This window comes from Meles meles, chromosome 3 (genome assembly GCF_922984935.1).
Source record: "Meles meles chromosome 3, mMelMel3.1 paternal haplotype, whole genome shotgun sequence".
Taxonomy (NCBI): domain Eukaryota; kingdom Metazoa; phylum Chordata; class Mammalia; order Carnivora; family Mustelidae; genus Meles; species Meles meles.
In genome coordinates this window covers 103,985,220-104,003,416 of record NC_060068.1, presented here as the reverse complement: position 1 = coordinate 104,003,416, position 18,197 = coordinate 103,985,220, and the positions used below count along the sequence as shown (strand labels likewise).

The window sequence follows — 18,197 nt, the reverse complement described above, 5'->3', positions numbered from 1 at the left end:
AATTGTGAGAGTTAAATGATAGCATTAGTGTACACAAAGCTTGTGTTTTGTGTGCCCTTAAGTTAAAATGTGAAATTCTACCTGCTAAGCTACTTTAAACTAATTTGCTTTATTTTTCAGTTTTCCACCTATTTCCCTGGATATTTTGATGGTCAGTACTGGCTCTGGTGGGTGTTCCTGGTTTTAGGTAAGTGCTTTTAACATAGACAAAGGAGAAAAAAGATCATGGTTAAATTTTAGAAATAAAATTACTTTCAGTAACCCCTCATCTTGCTTACAATACAGTAATATATTAGCAATATAAGTAAAATTTTTAAAATATTTCTTAAAGATTAGTTTGTCTTCACCACTAGAGGAACATGCATATTAATAAAACATCTCTTAGTGGGGGTCAATTTTTCCTAACCCATTCTTATATACTTCTCAGGTTTCCCATGTGATCAGTGGGACACACTAATAAGATGACTCTATGAGTTTTTTTCCCTGGAGAAGTATCACCACAGAAGGGTTCGCAAACTCCACCCTGAATTGTTTACAGGGATATTGTAACCAGTTGAACTACTCAGGAGTGTATGTGGCCAGTGTTCAGTTGGATCTGTCAGAGGAAGCAAAATGTATAGCCTTGCTAGACATAACTTCTAGAAGAATCATTATTGGGTTTCCACAATTCTTGGTTCAATACTGATGAGATTAGGAATGATTTAGCAATAAGGAGGAGACCTTAAAAAAAAAAAATGTGCTAGGCAATTTCAGGTTGTCATCTTAAGATTATCCTTTTTATTGTAAAGAATTTTTTTTTTAAATCTCTTCTTTTTTTTTTTTTTTTTTTTTTATTTTTTTTTTTTTTAAAGATTTTATTTATTTATTTGACAGAGAGAGATCACAAGTAGATAGAGAGGCAGGCAGAGAGAGAGAGAGGGAAGCAGGCTCCCTGCTGAGCAGAGAGCCCGACGCGGGACTCGATCCCAGGACCCCGAGATCATGACCCGAGCCGCAGGCAGCGGCTTAACCCACTGAGCCACCCAGGCGCCCTAAATCTCTTCTTTTAAGACATTTTAAAGCAAAGAAATGAACATTGGGGTGAATAATAATGGTTTCTTCATTCTTTGTATAAAGAATATGTATGATATAATAACAGACCACCATCACTGCTGTCACTTCTACAGAATTATAGCAGGGCCATCGTGTAGCTGTTCAAGATGGTATAATTGCCTCTCCCGGCTTCTGTAATACTACCTTCTCCTGTCCCGTCTTGGGCCTTCTTGTTGCCACCTTAATTAAGATCCTTGGTGGCAATGCTGCTAATGGGTCTAGTGAGTACAGTGTAGCACGCATGCCCAAGAGTTGCTTAATACATTCAGGAGCTACCTGCTTTGCCTATGGTGATAGACCAGGCATTGCTGAATCTATATTTTACTTGGAAAATACGGGTCTTACATCACACCACCCCCAGCCTCTCCATGGTACCATCTATTCTGCTGATAGTCATTAGAATTCCACAGAAAGAGAAGTCATAATCCCCCCTTAATAATTGAGATACTTAATGATAAAAATGCCCCCAAAGAAGAGTTACCTTGGAGGAATAGTTTCTTGGTTTGCTTATTCTCAGAATTGTATTTTTAAGAAAAAGACTGACTGTCCTCCCCCACCCCCGCCAAGCCTAAATCCAAGCAGATCCTGAATGGACCAGCCATTAAGCATATTTTCAGTGTTTTCACAGTATTTTCTGTGTTGATTGTTGACAACACAGATAACTTAAAGAAACTTAATGAATTGATTGTCTACCTATATTAAAGTTTCATGGGAAATGAATTTTTAATACTTGTAATTAATCTTTCTATCCTACTGTTTACTAATAAGCAAAAAATGGTGAGGCTTCAGATATCATTTGTGCATTTGAAACCAGTATTTAGGTCATTTTTGGAATTTCTCTTGCAGAAATTTTTGGGGTGTTTTGTGGCAATAGGTACACACAGAACTCTGAAGCTGACAGCCTGTGAGCTGTTGTAGTTGTAGTTAGTTTGTTACACAGTTATTTCAGAGGATTTTAAATTAGCTGTCATCATTTAAAAATCAAGAGTTTCCATGTAAAATGTCTGATTTTTTTTTTTTTTTTTTTTTTTGCTTTCCTTAAAAATTGGAATATCTAGCAAAACATACCTCTATTTCCACATGGCACCCACCCTTTTACTGGAGTGGAGCTGTAGGTGTCCCCTCTATATAGGTTAGGTGTGTTCTCTATTTTGCTAGGATTCAGGGACCTCTGCTCTATAGTCACTTACTGCTTTTGATGCTGAACAGAATGGAAATGAGGAGTGATTGCTGAATGGGTACCGAGTTTTTTAGGGGTACTAAAAATGTTCTAAAATAAAGATAATAGTTCTTGGTTGTACAGTTCCATAACTATACTAAAATTAAAGCCAGTAAACTGTATATTGCATGAGTGAAATTCATGCTATGTGAATTACATCACCGTAACGCTGCTTTTAAAAAGTCCCTTAAGACTCAGGGACCAGCTCTAATGGAGGAGGACCAGGAGCGAGTGAGGTGTCATAGGAGGGGCCCATCACCTTCCCCACAGATTGTTAGAAGAGGTGCCAACTGTGAATGGATAGCTGCTGGCGCAGACGCACAGAATTAGTCTTACTCCCTTAGTGCCTGGTAAATAAATGGCCAGGTGTACCCTGCTTGTCTATATTTTTTAAGAATAGAGAAATGGAGTTCAGAGTTGAGAATACAAGAATTGGTGTTAAGGGAAAAAAAGAACTGTAGGTAGGTAAGGGGATCCTGACATCTAGTGGACAGCATATGTACAGTTGACAGAAAACCGATATGACAGGAAGGGATGGATTTTTTTTTTTTTTTTCTTTTTACTTCAGGAAAGTATTTTATAACCTGTTCTTTTTGGCAGGGGTCGGGGGGCGGTTAATTATCTTGAAATACTTTTTGGGAACCCAGAAGGTAGGTTTTGATGATGCGTGTCAAGTTGCCAAATGTACATGTTTAACTCCATCTTATTTTTTATTTCCCTTTTAGATTTAGGTTCTTAACGTGCAAAAAGACTTTTATTTGGGCTCTTGAGATTATGTCTTCTCATTGAGAAATGAAATCTTTGGAAATTTTTGGAGAAAATTACTCATGTTTTGATAGCTTTTAGCCGAAAAACAATGAAGTAGTGCTATCAAGAGAGATGGTTCTGGGGAGGGGACTTAATACGGAAACTATAAATTCATTCTTGACTTTTCTTTTTTAAATCAGGCTTTCTCCTGTTTCTCAGAGGATTTATCAATTATGCAAAGGTTCGGAAGATGCCAGAAACTTTCTCAAATCTCCCCAGGACCAGAGTTCTCTTTATTTATTAAAGGTATTAAAAAAAAGAGTTTACTGTAGTCCCAGAATAATCACATAATACATTGCAGATTGCTGTTCAGGTTCAATGTAGAGTATACCCCCTGTCGTAGGAAATAGAGAAGGTGAGGAAGCCACAGTCCTTGCCTTTTAGCAGTTTCTAGTTTAGTAAGGGGTGTTTTCATAAAAAGCTGTTGAAAGGGCAAGTTAGAAAAACTGCCATAGGAGAAAACATCATCTCATATTCTGACAATAGAGAAGAGGCCGGAATCTTAGTAGTCATCAGGGGGCTAGGATATTTGGCTGCAACTATGGGGTCCTAGATCTTTGAGTCTTGAATGCTGAAGCCACTGCTTATTGTTGTACCAGTTCCGAAGGAAAATAGTGGGACGGAGCCTTTCAGGCCTAATCACCAAGCTTTAATTAGATCCCCTAAACCCCAGAGCTCCAGTGTGAAGAAACTCCTTTTGTCTAGTTTACTTACAAACTCACCAAGGCTTCCATCTCTTAAAATTAGTCAGGGAGACTTTCCTGGTGCCCTTCCTTAGGTTCATACCCTGATATTACCACTCTGGTGGTAAGGAGGGTCAAATGCAAGGAAAGGAAGGGGAAAGGGCCTTTTTCCTCTGCCTAGCTAGAACAGAAGGTCTAAGCCCTGATTTGAGGCTCCTCTTTGATTTCTATGTAGTTTTCCCCAGAGCTTGTTCCATCTTACATCAGTAGCTACAAAAAGGAAGAGCTCTGGAATCTTGGGAAAGAGTACACCAGAGGGAGATCTCTCTGGTACCAAAATACAGGACTTCTTGAACTTAGCTCATTGTTACTTAAGACTTTTGGGGATGAGTGGGTCATGGAGGGGAACCTTGTGTTAACATCTAGGGACTAGGCTAGTTGAAGATCAGGCAAGACTTTTTTTGCTTAAGATTTTATTTCAGAGTAATCTCTGCACCCAGTGTGGGGCTCGAACTCAAACCCCAAGAACAAGAGTCGCATGCTCTACTGACTGAGCCAGCCAGCTGCCTCCTGAAGAGCAGGCAAGGTTTTGTAAAGGGTGTACTGGTTGAGATAAATGTTAAGTGGTAGGTAGAATTTCTACTAGTGAAAATTGGACAAGGTGGGGGAAGATTTCAGAATCACTTGAAGCAGGGTGAAGAGTGTAAATAGAGGCAAGGAAGAATGGAGCTAGCTCAAGGGACAACAGTTTGATTATAGCATAATGGAATGTTGAAGGCCAAGGCAGGAAAAGGCAGGTTGAGACAGTATTCTCAAATATCTAAGTATCTAAGTACTGAGTACTAAGCCCATTTGCAGTGGAACTATAGAATTCATAGAGCAGCCTTAAAATCCAGTGACATGTTGGCTCACACAAGGCTAACCCTTCTTGAAAATTAATTTGTTCTGAATTTTCTGTAGGGTAGTCACAGTTTACGTAGGTAATCATATGCTAAGAGTGGAGTTCCCAGTTTTGAAGATTCATGGTGGTATCAGGATGTGTGCTTCTAGGAAAGAAAGTAGCCACCATATTTAATTTCCCAGGTGATGGGGGACAGCATTAAAAGTTTGTAAACAGCAGAGTAATATGAGAATTTCTTGAAAATGATAAAAAAAATTTTCAAGCATGGTATGATAACATTTTTCAGGTTTTCTGTATATCGCATATTACATTAAGCAGTTTATATGTATAATTAAGTATCCTTATGTAAATAACAGACAGTTATTGTGATAGGTAAGTTCAGATATTTGCATGGTAGCGGAGTATATTCATAAGGCATTTCTTACAAAAGTTATAGCATACAGAGAACTTAAGCTTGTGTTGTTAAAGTAAGTTTCTTCAAGGGAGTATGTACTTTTATTTGAAAGAAAATTGTAATCATCAAGATTATCATGTGTTGTTGTTTTTTGAGAAGGGGAATGTTTTATTGCATGTTTGAAAGTGTGTGGCATATCCTGAATTTGAGTTAGGACACAGGTGGACATTAACATTGTCAGCCTGGCCCCTAATGCCCATGTCTTTGGGTCTAGGACATCCTAACTTTAATAAGAGACTTATCAGATGTTCTCTCCAGTTTTATGAAGTTACTGTTGTCATCTTTTTCTTTCCTCTCCATATCTCATTATAATTGGTAATTATTTCTAAGCCTTAGGTTTAATTCTTACCTACCAGAGATTCAAAAGTTTATTCTTTTGGGTTGCCATGGTTCTCCTTGTTACAAAGAGTGCCGAAATTACCTATAGATTTCTCCTAATCTTTTGGTGCCCAAAGTATCCTGAGGGACAGATTTCTCTCTCTCTCTCTTTTTTAATATTTTAAAATTATTTTTAAATAATCTCTACAAATTGGAGCTTAAACTTACAACCCCAAGATTGAGTCACATGCTCTACTGACTGAGCCAGCCAGGTGCCCCTTCTTTCTCTTTTTTAAAAATAATAGATTCCATTAGTCTAGTCAAGTGGTAGTTTTGAATTTCTGAACTGACTGAGATCACACCTCTGTCTGTTCTCTTCATTCTTCAGTTAGAAGGAAGTTTCATTATTTAGTAGGGGATTGCACACCTTCTTCATCTTGTTTCTTTCCCTTTTTTTTTTTTTTTAAAAGATTTCACTTATTTATTTGACAGAGAGAGAACACATGCACAGGCAGGCTCCCTGCTAGGCAGGGAGCCCGATATGGGGTTCAATCCCAGGACCCTGGGATCATGACCTGGGCGGAACAGAGGCTTTAACCTGCTGAGCCACCCAGGCGCCCCAAGGGGCTTTTGTTTCTAAAAATTGTTACTGTTTTGTTTGGATTTCTTAAAATTCTGAAATGTTTTCTAGGAGTATTCTAAATGTAAAGCAAAGTGTCTTTTTTGGTGGGTTATGATTTAAAGTAGGCAGCCCTTAGTACTAATGCTCCTGGAGCTGTGAAGAGACATGGTAAGCCTGCGATTCTCAGTATTTTGGAGTCAGAAGGCTTATTGTGCTTTGGAAGTTGTCAGAAACTTCAGGCATCTCCCAGTGGAGGGCATAGTAGGTTTCTTTCCTTTTCTGTCTGACTTTGCTATTCTAGTCGATTTAAAATCATTTCTGACATGCCTAGAGGATTCAGAGCTCTAAATTAGGGGTTTGGGGACTTAGAGCAACATTTAGAATTCTAATGACTTCCTTACTAATTGTCAGTATCCCCAGAGTGAATCTGAAAAGCTGTAATATCCCATGGGACTGAATTTCCTTTGTCCATTGACAGGGGTAAAAACTGTTCATCTAGATCCAAATGTAGAATGTTTCTCCAGTTCAGAGGAAATTTAATTTAGTTTGGAGTGGTGCTAGCAAACCATCTTGTGAAGAATGAAGATTTTATTTTCTTTCATCGAGACTTCTTACTTCATTTAATGTAGTTGTCACTAGTTGAAAGCTAGCTGTAGGTTTACCTTTTGCCGGAAAGACACAGGTAGGGACTTTTAAAATAGCTTTGCTGTAACAGAAGAATAACTTAATTCCCATGTGGTCCTAAGATCTGGCGTTTTACTGGAAAAAGGTATAAGAATAGGGACTTTTCTTTTCAGGGGACCCAAAATACAGTACACGCAAACAGACCTTGAAATGACCCCAGAAGCCCTCTTTCTAATCAGCTAAAGTAGTTGTTACAAAAGGCAAACACTAAAGCTCCTGTACTACTATCTTAGGGGCTGCTTTCAGGTTCCCTTTTGGGAGCGCATTTAAGCCTAAAAAGGAAACCTGGTTTCCTACCCCACAGCAAGAAGAGCCAAAAGGAACTGCTAGAGGTGGGGCCTGCAGCACCCAAAGGGCGTGACCTCAGGGAAGTGGAAGAACAAAATGCAAATGCTCCTGTAAAAGAAACACATCCCTTTCAGAAATCTCTGTACCTGAAATGGTCAAAATGCTCGGTGTTCATACTTTTTATTATTTACCAGCTACCTGGAAGATAAATGTATGTGGAGTACCACTTCCAGTGATGCTGCCAAGTAGTTGAGGGTTTAGCTACGGTAGCTGGAACGTGGTAACGCAGTTAACTGTAGCCAGCACTACTCTGAAAGTACTTGCATGTACAGGCACAATAGATTTTAAATTCTGTTATTTTAACCACCTGTGAAATAGGAGGAAAGAAAGTTTTGGGGTTGGTTTGTTTTGCTTTGGAGAGAGAAAGCACTCTTACCCTTTGGCCAAGGGGCAAAGGGAAAGGGAGGAGCAGATTCCCAGCTGAGCAGGGAGCCTGATGATGCGGAATTCAATCCCAGGAGTCCGAGATCATGACCTGAGCCCAAGGCAGTCAGTCAACTGACTGAGCCACCCAGGCGCCCTGAGGAAAGAAAGTTTTTTAAGCCGTGACATTAATGAGGTAGAGCCCTTCATAATTAAATGATTCCTGTGACCTGGTAAGCTGTCCCTATTAAACACCAGATATTTAAGTTTTTCCCCATATAATGTAAAGTGCTTTGATTTGTCTCATCATATAATCTTCCCCTCCTTTTTAGTGACTCAATTTACTAAAGGAAGTTTACCTCAAATTAAAGTTTGGTTTATTAGACTATGTTAGAAAGTGGCAAGGTAGTAGAAATTTCAGTGGAATTTTTGCTTAAAATTTTCACATAATGTTCAGGAAAAAATACTTGTCTTCCTCTTGAAATTAAATCATCCGTAGGCTCCGGGTCCCATTGGTTTCTGAAGTGATCTGATCTACAGTTTAGTAATAAAACCCACAGTCCCTAAAACCCTTCTGTCCTCCAGTTGTGTGCCACCATTGTTTCTGTTACAACTTGTGAGTCAAGTCCATCTGAACAGGCCTCCGGGTCTTAGCAGTGAGCACCTCTCTAGTGGTCGTTTTTTCCTTTGGAGTCTGTACAGTGATTGAGATCACCCATTGCTAACCTGTCTAGGCACTCTTAATAGAACTGGATTGTTTGCTGGGTGGTGCTGACTTTGATAGAGCTATTAAAGCTAATTCACCTCGGGGCGCCTGGGTGGCTCAGTGGGTTAAAGCCTCTGCCTTCGGCTCAGGTCATGATCTCAGGGTCCTGGGATCGAGCCCCTCATCAGGCTCTCTGCTGACCAGGGAGCCTGCTTCTTCCTCTCTCTCTTCCTGCCTCTCTACTTATGATCTCTGTCTGTCAAATAAATAAATAAAATATTGAAAAAAAAAAAAAAAAGCTAATTCACCTCTGTGGAAGCAGCCTGGTCTAAGGAAAGTGGCCAGATAGTTATCTGGACTGTGTGTTCTTAAAGTCTAGTGTTGTGGTGAATAGGAACAATTACATCAGTTTTCAGCTGTTTAATGGAAACAGCTAGAAATGAAGTTACTTAAGTTTGTAGGAAGTCTAGCCTCCTGGCAGAAACCTCCCATTTGATGTTGGTCTGCAGATAAGTGTTTTTGCTTCTTGGTTTTTCGAGTTCCTTGTGTTCATGTGTCTTTGTCCCTATACATCTTGAGCTCTCTCAATCTAAACAGAAGTTGCTTTTATGTCAGTGTACTGGTCTCCTTGAATACTGACTGAATTTGGGATCTGGGAGAATGTTAACAGTTAAGGAAAGTATATGTTGATTTCCTCTTTTGTTGTAGCTCCTCTGCATTTTGTCAGCCTTTTAAAGATTGTTGCAGTTGGCTAAGAAAAGATAGAAGAGGGCTGCTTGGAGCTTTTATAGGAATTTGCAAAGGTGGAGAAGTAAGCTAAGGGTCTACATAGTAACCCATCCAACTCTTCCTTGGTGCAGGGTACCACAAGGTGTTTCCTCAAATATTTATTTGGTAGCATGTATCTCTTTAGTGGTTTTCTTTAGTATGAATATTGGGAGTTCCTTGTACTTCTCCCCATTATTTCTATGAAAACCAAAACAATTAGACCAATACAGAAATTCCTCAAAATATGGGATAAGAACTGGACTTTACAGTATATGGACATTATTTTAAGAGTGTTTCATTCATATCTTTTTTTTTAAAAATTAGTTTTATTGGGGCACCTGGGTGGTTCAGTTGTTAAGTGTCTTTGGCTCCAGTCATGATCCTGGGGTTCTGGCTCCCTGCTCAGCAGGAAGCCTGCTTCTCCCTCTCCCACTCCTCCTGCTTGTGTTCCCTCTCTTTCTGTGTCTGTCAAATAAATAAATAAATAAATAAATCTTTAAAATTTTTTTATCAACTTTTTTTCAGATATATGTGCCCCAAAATAGATACTCCTTTCCTAATTGATTAAAAAAGAAGGATCTGTGATACCTGTGGGTTTATAATTGTTTTTAACTTTTCCATGCCACAAAGTGCATAGTACATAGTACAGCATGACATCATTGGCATCCTTATCAGAAATCTTCGTGTGAGATCTGGCAGAACTGGCAGGGTAAACAGTAGTTTTAGGTGTATCAGGAAAATTCACCTCTGCCCTTGGATTCTACTGTGTCCTGGCCCCCAAGTTACAGTCATCGCTGTGGCAGTGTGGTGCAGGGTAAAGGAAGTGGTATTTGCATTTCATTCTTTAGTGAGGAAGTTTGGAGAAAGAGATTCCTGGCCTCATGGGCTTTAGAGAAAGCATTCACGTTCTTCCTTGTTCTAGAGTCCTTGGTAACTTTAAGAACTGAAATTTTAATGTTTATTGAATAGTATGATGTCAGTGTATAGTAATCTTAAAGCTATGTTAAAATGTATTTCTGGTGTCTCCAAACATCCTGCCTTCTTTTGTGACTACATCCTTCTCTTGGCCAAAATAACAAGCTAACTAGAGTTTCAATATTCAATATCCTTCTCTCGCAGATGTTTTCTGGCAAAGGCCTTCCTGCATTTATGAATTCTCTCTGAAGAAGCAAGAGAACACCTGCAGGAAGTGAATCAAGATGCAGAACACAGAGGAATAATCACCTGCTTTAAAAAAATAAAAGTACTGTTGAAAAAGATCATTTCTCTTTATTTGTTCCTAGGTGTAAAATTTTAATAGTTAATGAAAAATTCTGTAATCATTGAATCATTAGTGGTTAATGTTTGAAAAATCTCTCGCAATCAAGTATGTGATGTATTAATAATGCCTTATCTATTGTTTGTAGTCATTTTAAATAGCATGAGCCTTGCCCCTGTAGTCAGTAGGGGGCAGTCTTGCTTTATTCATCCTCCATCTCAACATGAACTTGGAATTAAGTATTTTAGTGTAAGATATGTATAATGCTGGCCATTTTAAAGGGGATTTTCTCAAAAGTTAAAACTTTTGTTTTGACTGCATTTCTGCACATAATCCATACTCGCTGTTAAAATTAATCTAGAAATTTATTCACTTGTACTGTGAACACCTGGAAGCAAAATCATAGTGCAAAATACATTTAAGGTGTGGTCAAGAATATGTTCTTAATTGGTAAAAAAATAAGCATTAATTTTTTATAGTCTGTATTCTAAATTTTGCAGTACCTTACTGTTCTGTGTTATGAACCTAAAAAATTGTAAAGTTGTCACCATATAAAATAAAATGGGCAAGGACAAATGCAGCTTATTTACTAAGATGGAATTCTTGACACTTTCTGTGTGATTAGAGTCCCCCCCCCCCCTTTTTTCCTTTTTTTAGGCGGGGGTGGGGGCGTCCTCCTGATGATTAGGCTAGGGGCTGGGGTAGGGAGGGGAATAGGTACTTAGGAGCAAAGAAAGGATTAGTTTGGAACTTTTGAGATGATCCCTAACATACTGTAGTACTACTTGCTTTTACAATGTGTTAGCAGAAACCGATGAGTTATAAACGTAGAATGATGTGCTTTCTGCCAAGTGGTAATTCACCTTGGTTTGCTATGTTAAAACTGTAAATACAACAGAACATTAATAAACGTCTCTTGTGTAGCAACTTTTGCTGTAGATTAGTGTTTAATTTCTTGGTTTGCATTTTTTCATTGCCAAGGCAATTTTTTTCTAATCTTTATTCATACAGATTCATGCAGAATCATTCACTAAATAAAAAAAAAAAAAAAAATTGGTTTGGGGCCAATTTTTTTCTCTTTTTCTTTTTTTTCCCCCCAGCACAAGAAGTTCCTTTCTCTTAGACTCAGTACATTCCTGAAGATGTATTTGAAAATGGTTCTGCAAAACCTAATGGACTAAATGGGGAGGAGTTGTGGCGATCTAAATCATTCCAGAATTCCCAGTTTTGCTTCATTTTTCATACATAATCTTAGACAATTTATTTCCAGTATTTTCTGCTTGTTCCTCCTTGCCTTTGCTCTTTTTCTCATTCTAACACATTCCACTGGTTTAAGTCCTGTGAGTACCCAGCTGAGGTGAAAGATTACTCATTCCTCCTGATTTCTATTCTTATCCCAGTTGTGTTAAATTAAAAGACCATTGGTTTGTATCATGTCAGCCATTTGATTTTTTTTTTTTTAACCTCCTCCACTTAAATAAAATATAAAGAACAAATGCAGCAAGATGATCAGATAACTACACAAACCAGCACCAGTGAGGTATGATAGCTACAAATGTTAGTTATCTGCTGCATGTGAGTATCTGGGATCAGCTTAGAAAGTCTCTTTAGGGGTGTCAGTATGTAATGCACAGAAGGGTAGGTTGTTTGAAAGACAAATAAGAAAATTGAGGGCCTCCTGGAGGGACATTCCAATGATCATTCTAACTTATTTATTATAAATAACTAGTGGTATATGTTCTTGTTCATATTTCAGGTTAGAATTTGCAGTTAGATAAGCAGGGGGTTTTAATTAAAGTTGCTTTGGAGACTTTTAAATTTTGAATCAGATTATGCCAACAATAGAATTTGGAAAATTTTAGAGCCTATTGTGTTCTAAAGTTTCAAAATGAATGTATCGCTTAACAGTCTGAATAAATTTGGACACGTGCAACAGAGAGAACTATTTAAATTATCTTACAGGACAAAATAGAAGGGCCCTAAATCACATAAACTGAACGTTATAAACTCACTTTGGGTTTATTCTTTAGGTCCTTGTGCCTTATTTGGTTTTGTATATTCAGAGAACTGAGATACTTGGAATTCCTATTTCTACATATTTGGTGGTCTTTAAGACTTTCTCACATGTAAACCAACAGGGTAACATGCTTTCGAAGTACTTAGAAGGGTGATTTCTCTTTTTTCTTTTAAATGTTCTACATACTAAAGTCTTTTCAAACATGTAAAGTTGGTACCATTTGTTACTTAGAGTCCTTAACTATTAGGATGGGAATATTTATACTGTACATTTACTTTTCAGTTTTCTCTCTCATTCTTTTCTGTTTCCCTTTGGTAGATTCGTTATCAAGAATAATAGTTTATTTGTAAGGGTATACTGAGGAACCACTATTAACTTGCCTGAAGTTAAGGAGTAAACTGGTCTTGATCCTGACAACTAGGGCTTGCCCATGAGCACAAAGGTCCCTCACACCTCTTACCTGTTCTTTTGGAATGATACAAACTGTGTTTAAAGGATTCTGTGTAGCAATTTCTTTTTTCAGAAAATTAGATTGCTTTGTGTGAGAATCAAAGGTTATTAAAATGTACTTGTTAAAAAATTATGAGTGACTATCTTTACTAATGGGATCAATTTTGTTTAGGGTTTTAAAGAAACAAGATTTTTAATGAAGTAAGTGATAATATTTTAAATTGTTTTTGTTTGCTTTCTTGTTAAGTGTAAATTATCTGACTTGGGCTGTGGCCCATCATGAGTCATTGGTAGCACATAGGAAATGTCTTTTGACCTTCAATATATTCTTAGAGTAGAATCTGTTCCACAGCTGTAAATGGTTTAAAGGAAGAAATAACCATTGATGGGGAGTTCCAGGGCCAGTAGAAGTGATAATTCAGCTCAAGTAGCTGCTGAGGTGGCAAGATTCTGAGGTCAGAATCAAGAAAAATGTACCCCACGAATGGAATGTTGTTACTTAGTTTTGGATCCAACTCTACTGCCTCTTCTCTGTGTCTAACCTTGACGAATAATGTGGTAGATACCAGAGAAGCACCTGGCCCTGATTCCATGAAATACCAGTGATCAAATTTTAACCTCAAACATGCCAAGACTAGACACAGAACTGTATATTTATGTGAAGGATTTGGGACTATTTTGTGAACAGGGGGCTGTGGCCCTTGTGCCCCATGTGAATCGTGTCCTTGGTGAAATCTCAGAGATGAACACAGGTAAGTCGTGTGTAAGATGTAGTTCAATAGTTTTCAGAATCTGCTGTTGTTTTTTGGCTGTTTGGATTTTCACCTTTTACACTTTGATTTAAGAGATGATGAGAGGTGTAACCAAATGCACGGAAGCTTCTGTAGATGGTTTGTGCTTTTTTTTTTTTAAGATTTATTATTTAATTGACAGAGATCACAAGTAGGCAGAGAGGCAGGCAGAGAGAGAGGAAGGGAAGCAGGCTCCCTGCTGAGCAGGGAGCCCGATGTGGGGCTCGATCCCAGGACCCTGAGATCATGACCTGAGATCATGACCCGAGCCAAAGGTAGAGGCTTAACCCACTGAGCAACCCAGGCACCCGGTTTGTGCATTTTTTAAGTCTTGTTTTGTGTATTTTTTTTTTTTTTAAAGATTTTATTTATTTATTTGACAGACAGAGATCACAAGTAGGTGGAGAGGCAGGCAGAGAGAGGAAGGGAAGCAGGCTCCCTGCTGAGCAGAGAGCCCGACGTGGGGCTCGATCCCAGGACCCTGGGATCATGACCTGAGCCGAAGGCAGCGGCTTAATCCACTGAGCCACCCAGGCGCCCCTTGTTTTGTGTATTTTTAATGCCTAAATACTATTTGTAGTCTGCATGGTATTTAAAATGGATTTGAGAGAGTTTTAAATCCACACTGAACTGCTCTTGGTTTATCTTCCTTTTGCATATACCTGTATACTTTTGTATACATGTATGGTTGTGGTCATTTGAGCACCCACAAAGAGTGAAAAAGTGCTTTGACAGAGAGCCTCTTAATGTGTTTTGGTGGGTTCTGCCACTGAAGTGGAGAACAACTCACAAAATATGCCAGAAACTCCTGAAGGGGAGAACAGGTTTAGGTTGAGTGTAAAAGTTTTTTTGTTTTTTTTTTTAATTTATTTATTTGACAGAGAGAGATCACAAGTAGACAGAGAGGCAGGCAGAGAGAGAGAGAGGGAAGCAGGCTCGCCGCTGAGCAGAGAGCCCGATGTGGGACTCGATCCCAGGACCCTGAGATCATGACCTGAGCGGAAGGCAGCGGCTTAACCCACTGAGCCACCCAGGCGCCCTGAGTGTAAGAGGTTTTCAGGAGGAAAAGAGAGTTGCAGAAACTGATTTTGTATCCTCTCTATTCTAAAAAGATGCTATTTTATAACCCAGTTCATTGTCTCACCTGCGACTTGGAAGTCTGTGAATGGAGAGCTGTCCTCCTGAGGACAGTTTCCCTGTCTATAAGTTTGAAATACCATCTAATGCATGGCATTTTAATCTGCTCAGACCCTTCAGTTATTCTCAGAATTTGACACTTTTAGAATATGTTACATGTTTTTGTTCCATACCTGTTTCAACTTAAAAGTCTTTCTTTACCGAAAAAGCATTGTTTTCTGATATTTGAGTTTTTAACTCTTTTTTTTTTTTAAAGATTTTATTTATTTATTTGGCAGACAGAGATCATAAGTAGACAGAGAGGCAGGCAGAGAGAGAGGAGGAAGCAGGCTCCCTGCTGAGCAGAGAACCCCATATGGGGCTCAGTTCCTGGACCCTGGGATCATGACTTGAGCCGAAGGCAAAGGCTTTAACCCACTGAGCCACCCAGGTGCCCTGAGTTTTTAACTCTTAAGTTCAATTGGTGAAGTAGATGTAAACTTAAAAACAAATCTCTTAACTCTGGATATAGAACATATGAAACAGAGAGAATTCTCTTGCATTTTGCAGGATTTCATCCAGGGCAGAAACTGAGATGCTGTTGTGTGAAATAGACCTCTCCCAATCCTGCTTTGTGTATTGTTCAGCATGCTCTAAAGGTGATTCATTTTTACTTTTTTTTTTTTAAGATTTTATTTATTTGACAGAGATCACAAGTAGGCAGAGAGGCAGGCAGAGAGAGAGGGAGGCAGGCTCCTCACTGAGCAGAGACCCCTATGTGGGGCTTGATCCCAGGACCCCGGGATCATGACCTGAGCTGAAGGCAGAGGCTTAACCCACTGAGCCACCCAGATACCCCCTTTATACTTTTATTTATTTTTTTAAACAATTTTTTTTAGTTGTTGTTTTTTTTTTTTTTTTAATTTATTTGACAGACAGAGATCACAAGTAGGCAGAGAGGCAGGCAGACAGAGGAGGAAGCAGGCTCCCTGCTGAGCAGAGAGCCCAATGCAGGACTCAATCCCAGGACCCTGGAATCATGACCTGAGCCGAAGGCAGAGGCTTTAACCCACTGAGCCACCCAGGCGCCCCCATTTTTACTTTTATATGGTAAATGAAATGTTTCACAAACTTTAACCCCATCCATACATGATTTTGGGTTTATAGACAACGAAAGTGAGAAAAGTGCTATCTGTCCTTCAAGTCTTAAAAAGATGAGTGCTAGGCACTGAGAAGACAGTATTCATTGTTATTCATTGTCTGGGAGGTTTCAAGAGTGGTATATGCAGCCTGAGAAACAAGAAAATGGGTCAAAAACCCAAAAGGAATTTCAAATAGAAAAGGTGATTTCCTGACACAAAGCATTATCAGCTAAACGGTACAACTAAGGAAGTGCTGCCTCTGCCCATGAAATAGCCTGATTCTTCTGAAATTCATCCAGAGCAGCAGTGATTTTCCACCTTGCACAGTTAGGGTTTGCGTTCATGTCCCCTACTGAGAGCTGCTTCCCCCATTTAAGCCAGTTACTTCCTGAGCCAAGTGGAGGATTGGAGCAACCTATTATCATAACTTGGCTAGAGTTACGCTTGATGAAACATCCTTCTTTCTTTTGCACAACAGTCAGAAATGCCTAAAATGTCCCCTTATGTGAGCTTTTAGAATTGTGCCATCTGCTTCCTGATTTTACATCTTAATTTTGTTGGGACATTTCATAGGCTGTATTTGGCCATCGCTGGGTTTAGTCGTCATTCTGGTCACTTGAGCATGTTCATTTCTTCTCTGAGTATCAGCTTTAAGGACTTTTACATCAATGATTTATTTCTAGTTCATATTTTGACTGGATTTGCAGATAATAAATTAGTAAGGGAGCCACTTTTTTGGATCGGTATTTTCACAAACCCTTTTATTGCTAACATCATTTTGTACTGTATATAGTTTTAAAAAAGTGGAGCAAAATTAGTCCATGCTATTCTAGGTTTGACTCAGTGACTCTCAGACTCTGGATATCTGTGTGTCCATCATCATGTATATGAGAAAAACCTTTTTTGGGGGGGTGGTTATATGTTTTCCCTGAGGCTATATTTGTGAAATGAGGTTTAATCTGTATGTAGGTCTCCCACCTGTATTTATGGCCTTAAGCCCTTCTGTGATTTAGCAGTTCCCTAGATTTAGTATTGAAACAAAACCTTGTTTTTCTAGGGGCGCCTGGGTGGCTCAGTTGGTTAAGTGTATGCCTTCAGCTCAGGTCATGATCCCAGGATCCCAAGGATCCTGCTTTAGACTCCTTGCTCAGCTAGGAGCCTGCTTCTCCTCGCCCCTTTGCCCCCCACTCCCATGCTGTCTCTCTCTCTCTCATAAATCTTGAAACAAACAAACAAACAAAAAAAAGTTTTTCTAACATCCGTCCTGTGGAATTATAAATAGTCAGACTTGGTTTCTGCACCAGTTCCACAGAGCTTCCAAATAAGGATAATGTGTAAGTACTAGTCTCAAGTCTTCACTTCCCACAGAAGGTTGGATGGGAGAAATTTGCAGAGTTGTATACCCATACTTATTAAGAGGTAATTTTAACTCAAACATTTTCAGAGCATTGTTTGCTGGGTAAAATTAAGAATTATTTTGTCTTCCAATTAGGTCTGTAGGTCTTTTCAAAGGTCATGGCTACAATACTTCCCTCTTTATAGCAGGACTATGGGAAGGAGTGTGTTTGCAGAGCAACAGGGAAAGGCCATAGGGAAATTAATTTCTAAATATTTGGCTAAGAATGATTGTGGACTCTTCCTTGGAGGTCTTTAAAAATAGAGTTGATATTCATCTGTTTGAAATGGTTTAAGGATAAAGGAAAAGGAATAGATTAGCAGGCCCCTTAAAATCCCCAGGAGCTCAAGAGGTTTGTATGTGGCCCACGTCAGTGACAGATGGAACCATAAGTTTGACAGATGTCAGGTCCGCTGTTCCCTGCCCGTGCTTGTTTTAATGTGGTGACCTTATGGGAGCACTGTCCTAAATAGTCTGCAAGAGGGAAAGGAGTATGTCTAAACTTTTGGTAAACCTAACCTGAGAGGCTTATTACCTACTACTGTATTACCTACTACTGTTTTAAGATCCACTGATCAAAAAAGTTACACTTTGTTCAGAATTCCAAAATGAGAAAACAAGCACCCTCTAGTTTCTGAAGCCATTTTCAAACTTTTGTATATTCTGAATTTTGTTTAGGTGGCATTAGCTAATGTTACCTTTCCGAGTGTTTCCCCTGAGGGGCCATGGGAGGAAGAAAGCAAGCAGATTAGGTGGGAAAGGAGGGCCCTAGAGGAAATGAAGTCTGATTTGTTAAGAAAGGAGTGATGGAAGAGGGTAGCAAATCGGTTCCTTTTGTTCTTTGGTCCTGCTTTAATCCTTTAGACTCACAGGATAAAATTGCTAGCTAATTGCTAGAAGCGCCCTATAAAAGAGGATTGGCCTACATTGAAGAATAAACTTAAAGAGGGACTAAGGATTTTTTTTAATTCTGCCTTTATTCAGGTCACTTTTCTTTACATATGATTAGGTCTACAAGAAGTGGTTGGATACCCTCTTGAGAGGTTTTCCTGACAAAAAAGA

The 18,197-nt window shown here is 39.0% G+C and overlaps 1 protein-coding gene across 1 annotated transcript in view; it reads left to right on the top strand.

The window, feature by feature from the left end:
• Positions 1 to 11,150, top strand: part of NDFIP1 (Nedd4 family interacting protein 1) — a 56,585-nt gene extending 45,435 nt beyond the window's left edge. Inside the window, exons 6-8 of the mRNA XM_045999769.1 lie at positions 121 to 187; positions 3,259 to 3,364; positions 10,085 to 11,150. Of these exons, the coding sequence (XP_045855725.1) occupies positions 121 to 187; positions 3,259 to 3,362 (171 nt within the window). The 3' untranslated portion in view covers positions 3,363 to 3,364; positions 10,085 to 11,150. The remainder of the gene's footprint in view (positions 1 to 120; positions 188 to 3,258; positions 3,365 to 10,084) is intronic.
• Positions 11,151 to 18,197: the final 7,047 nt, after the last annotated feature.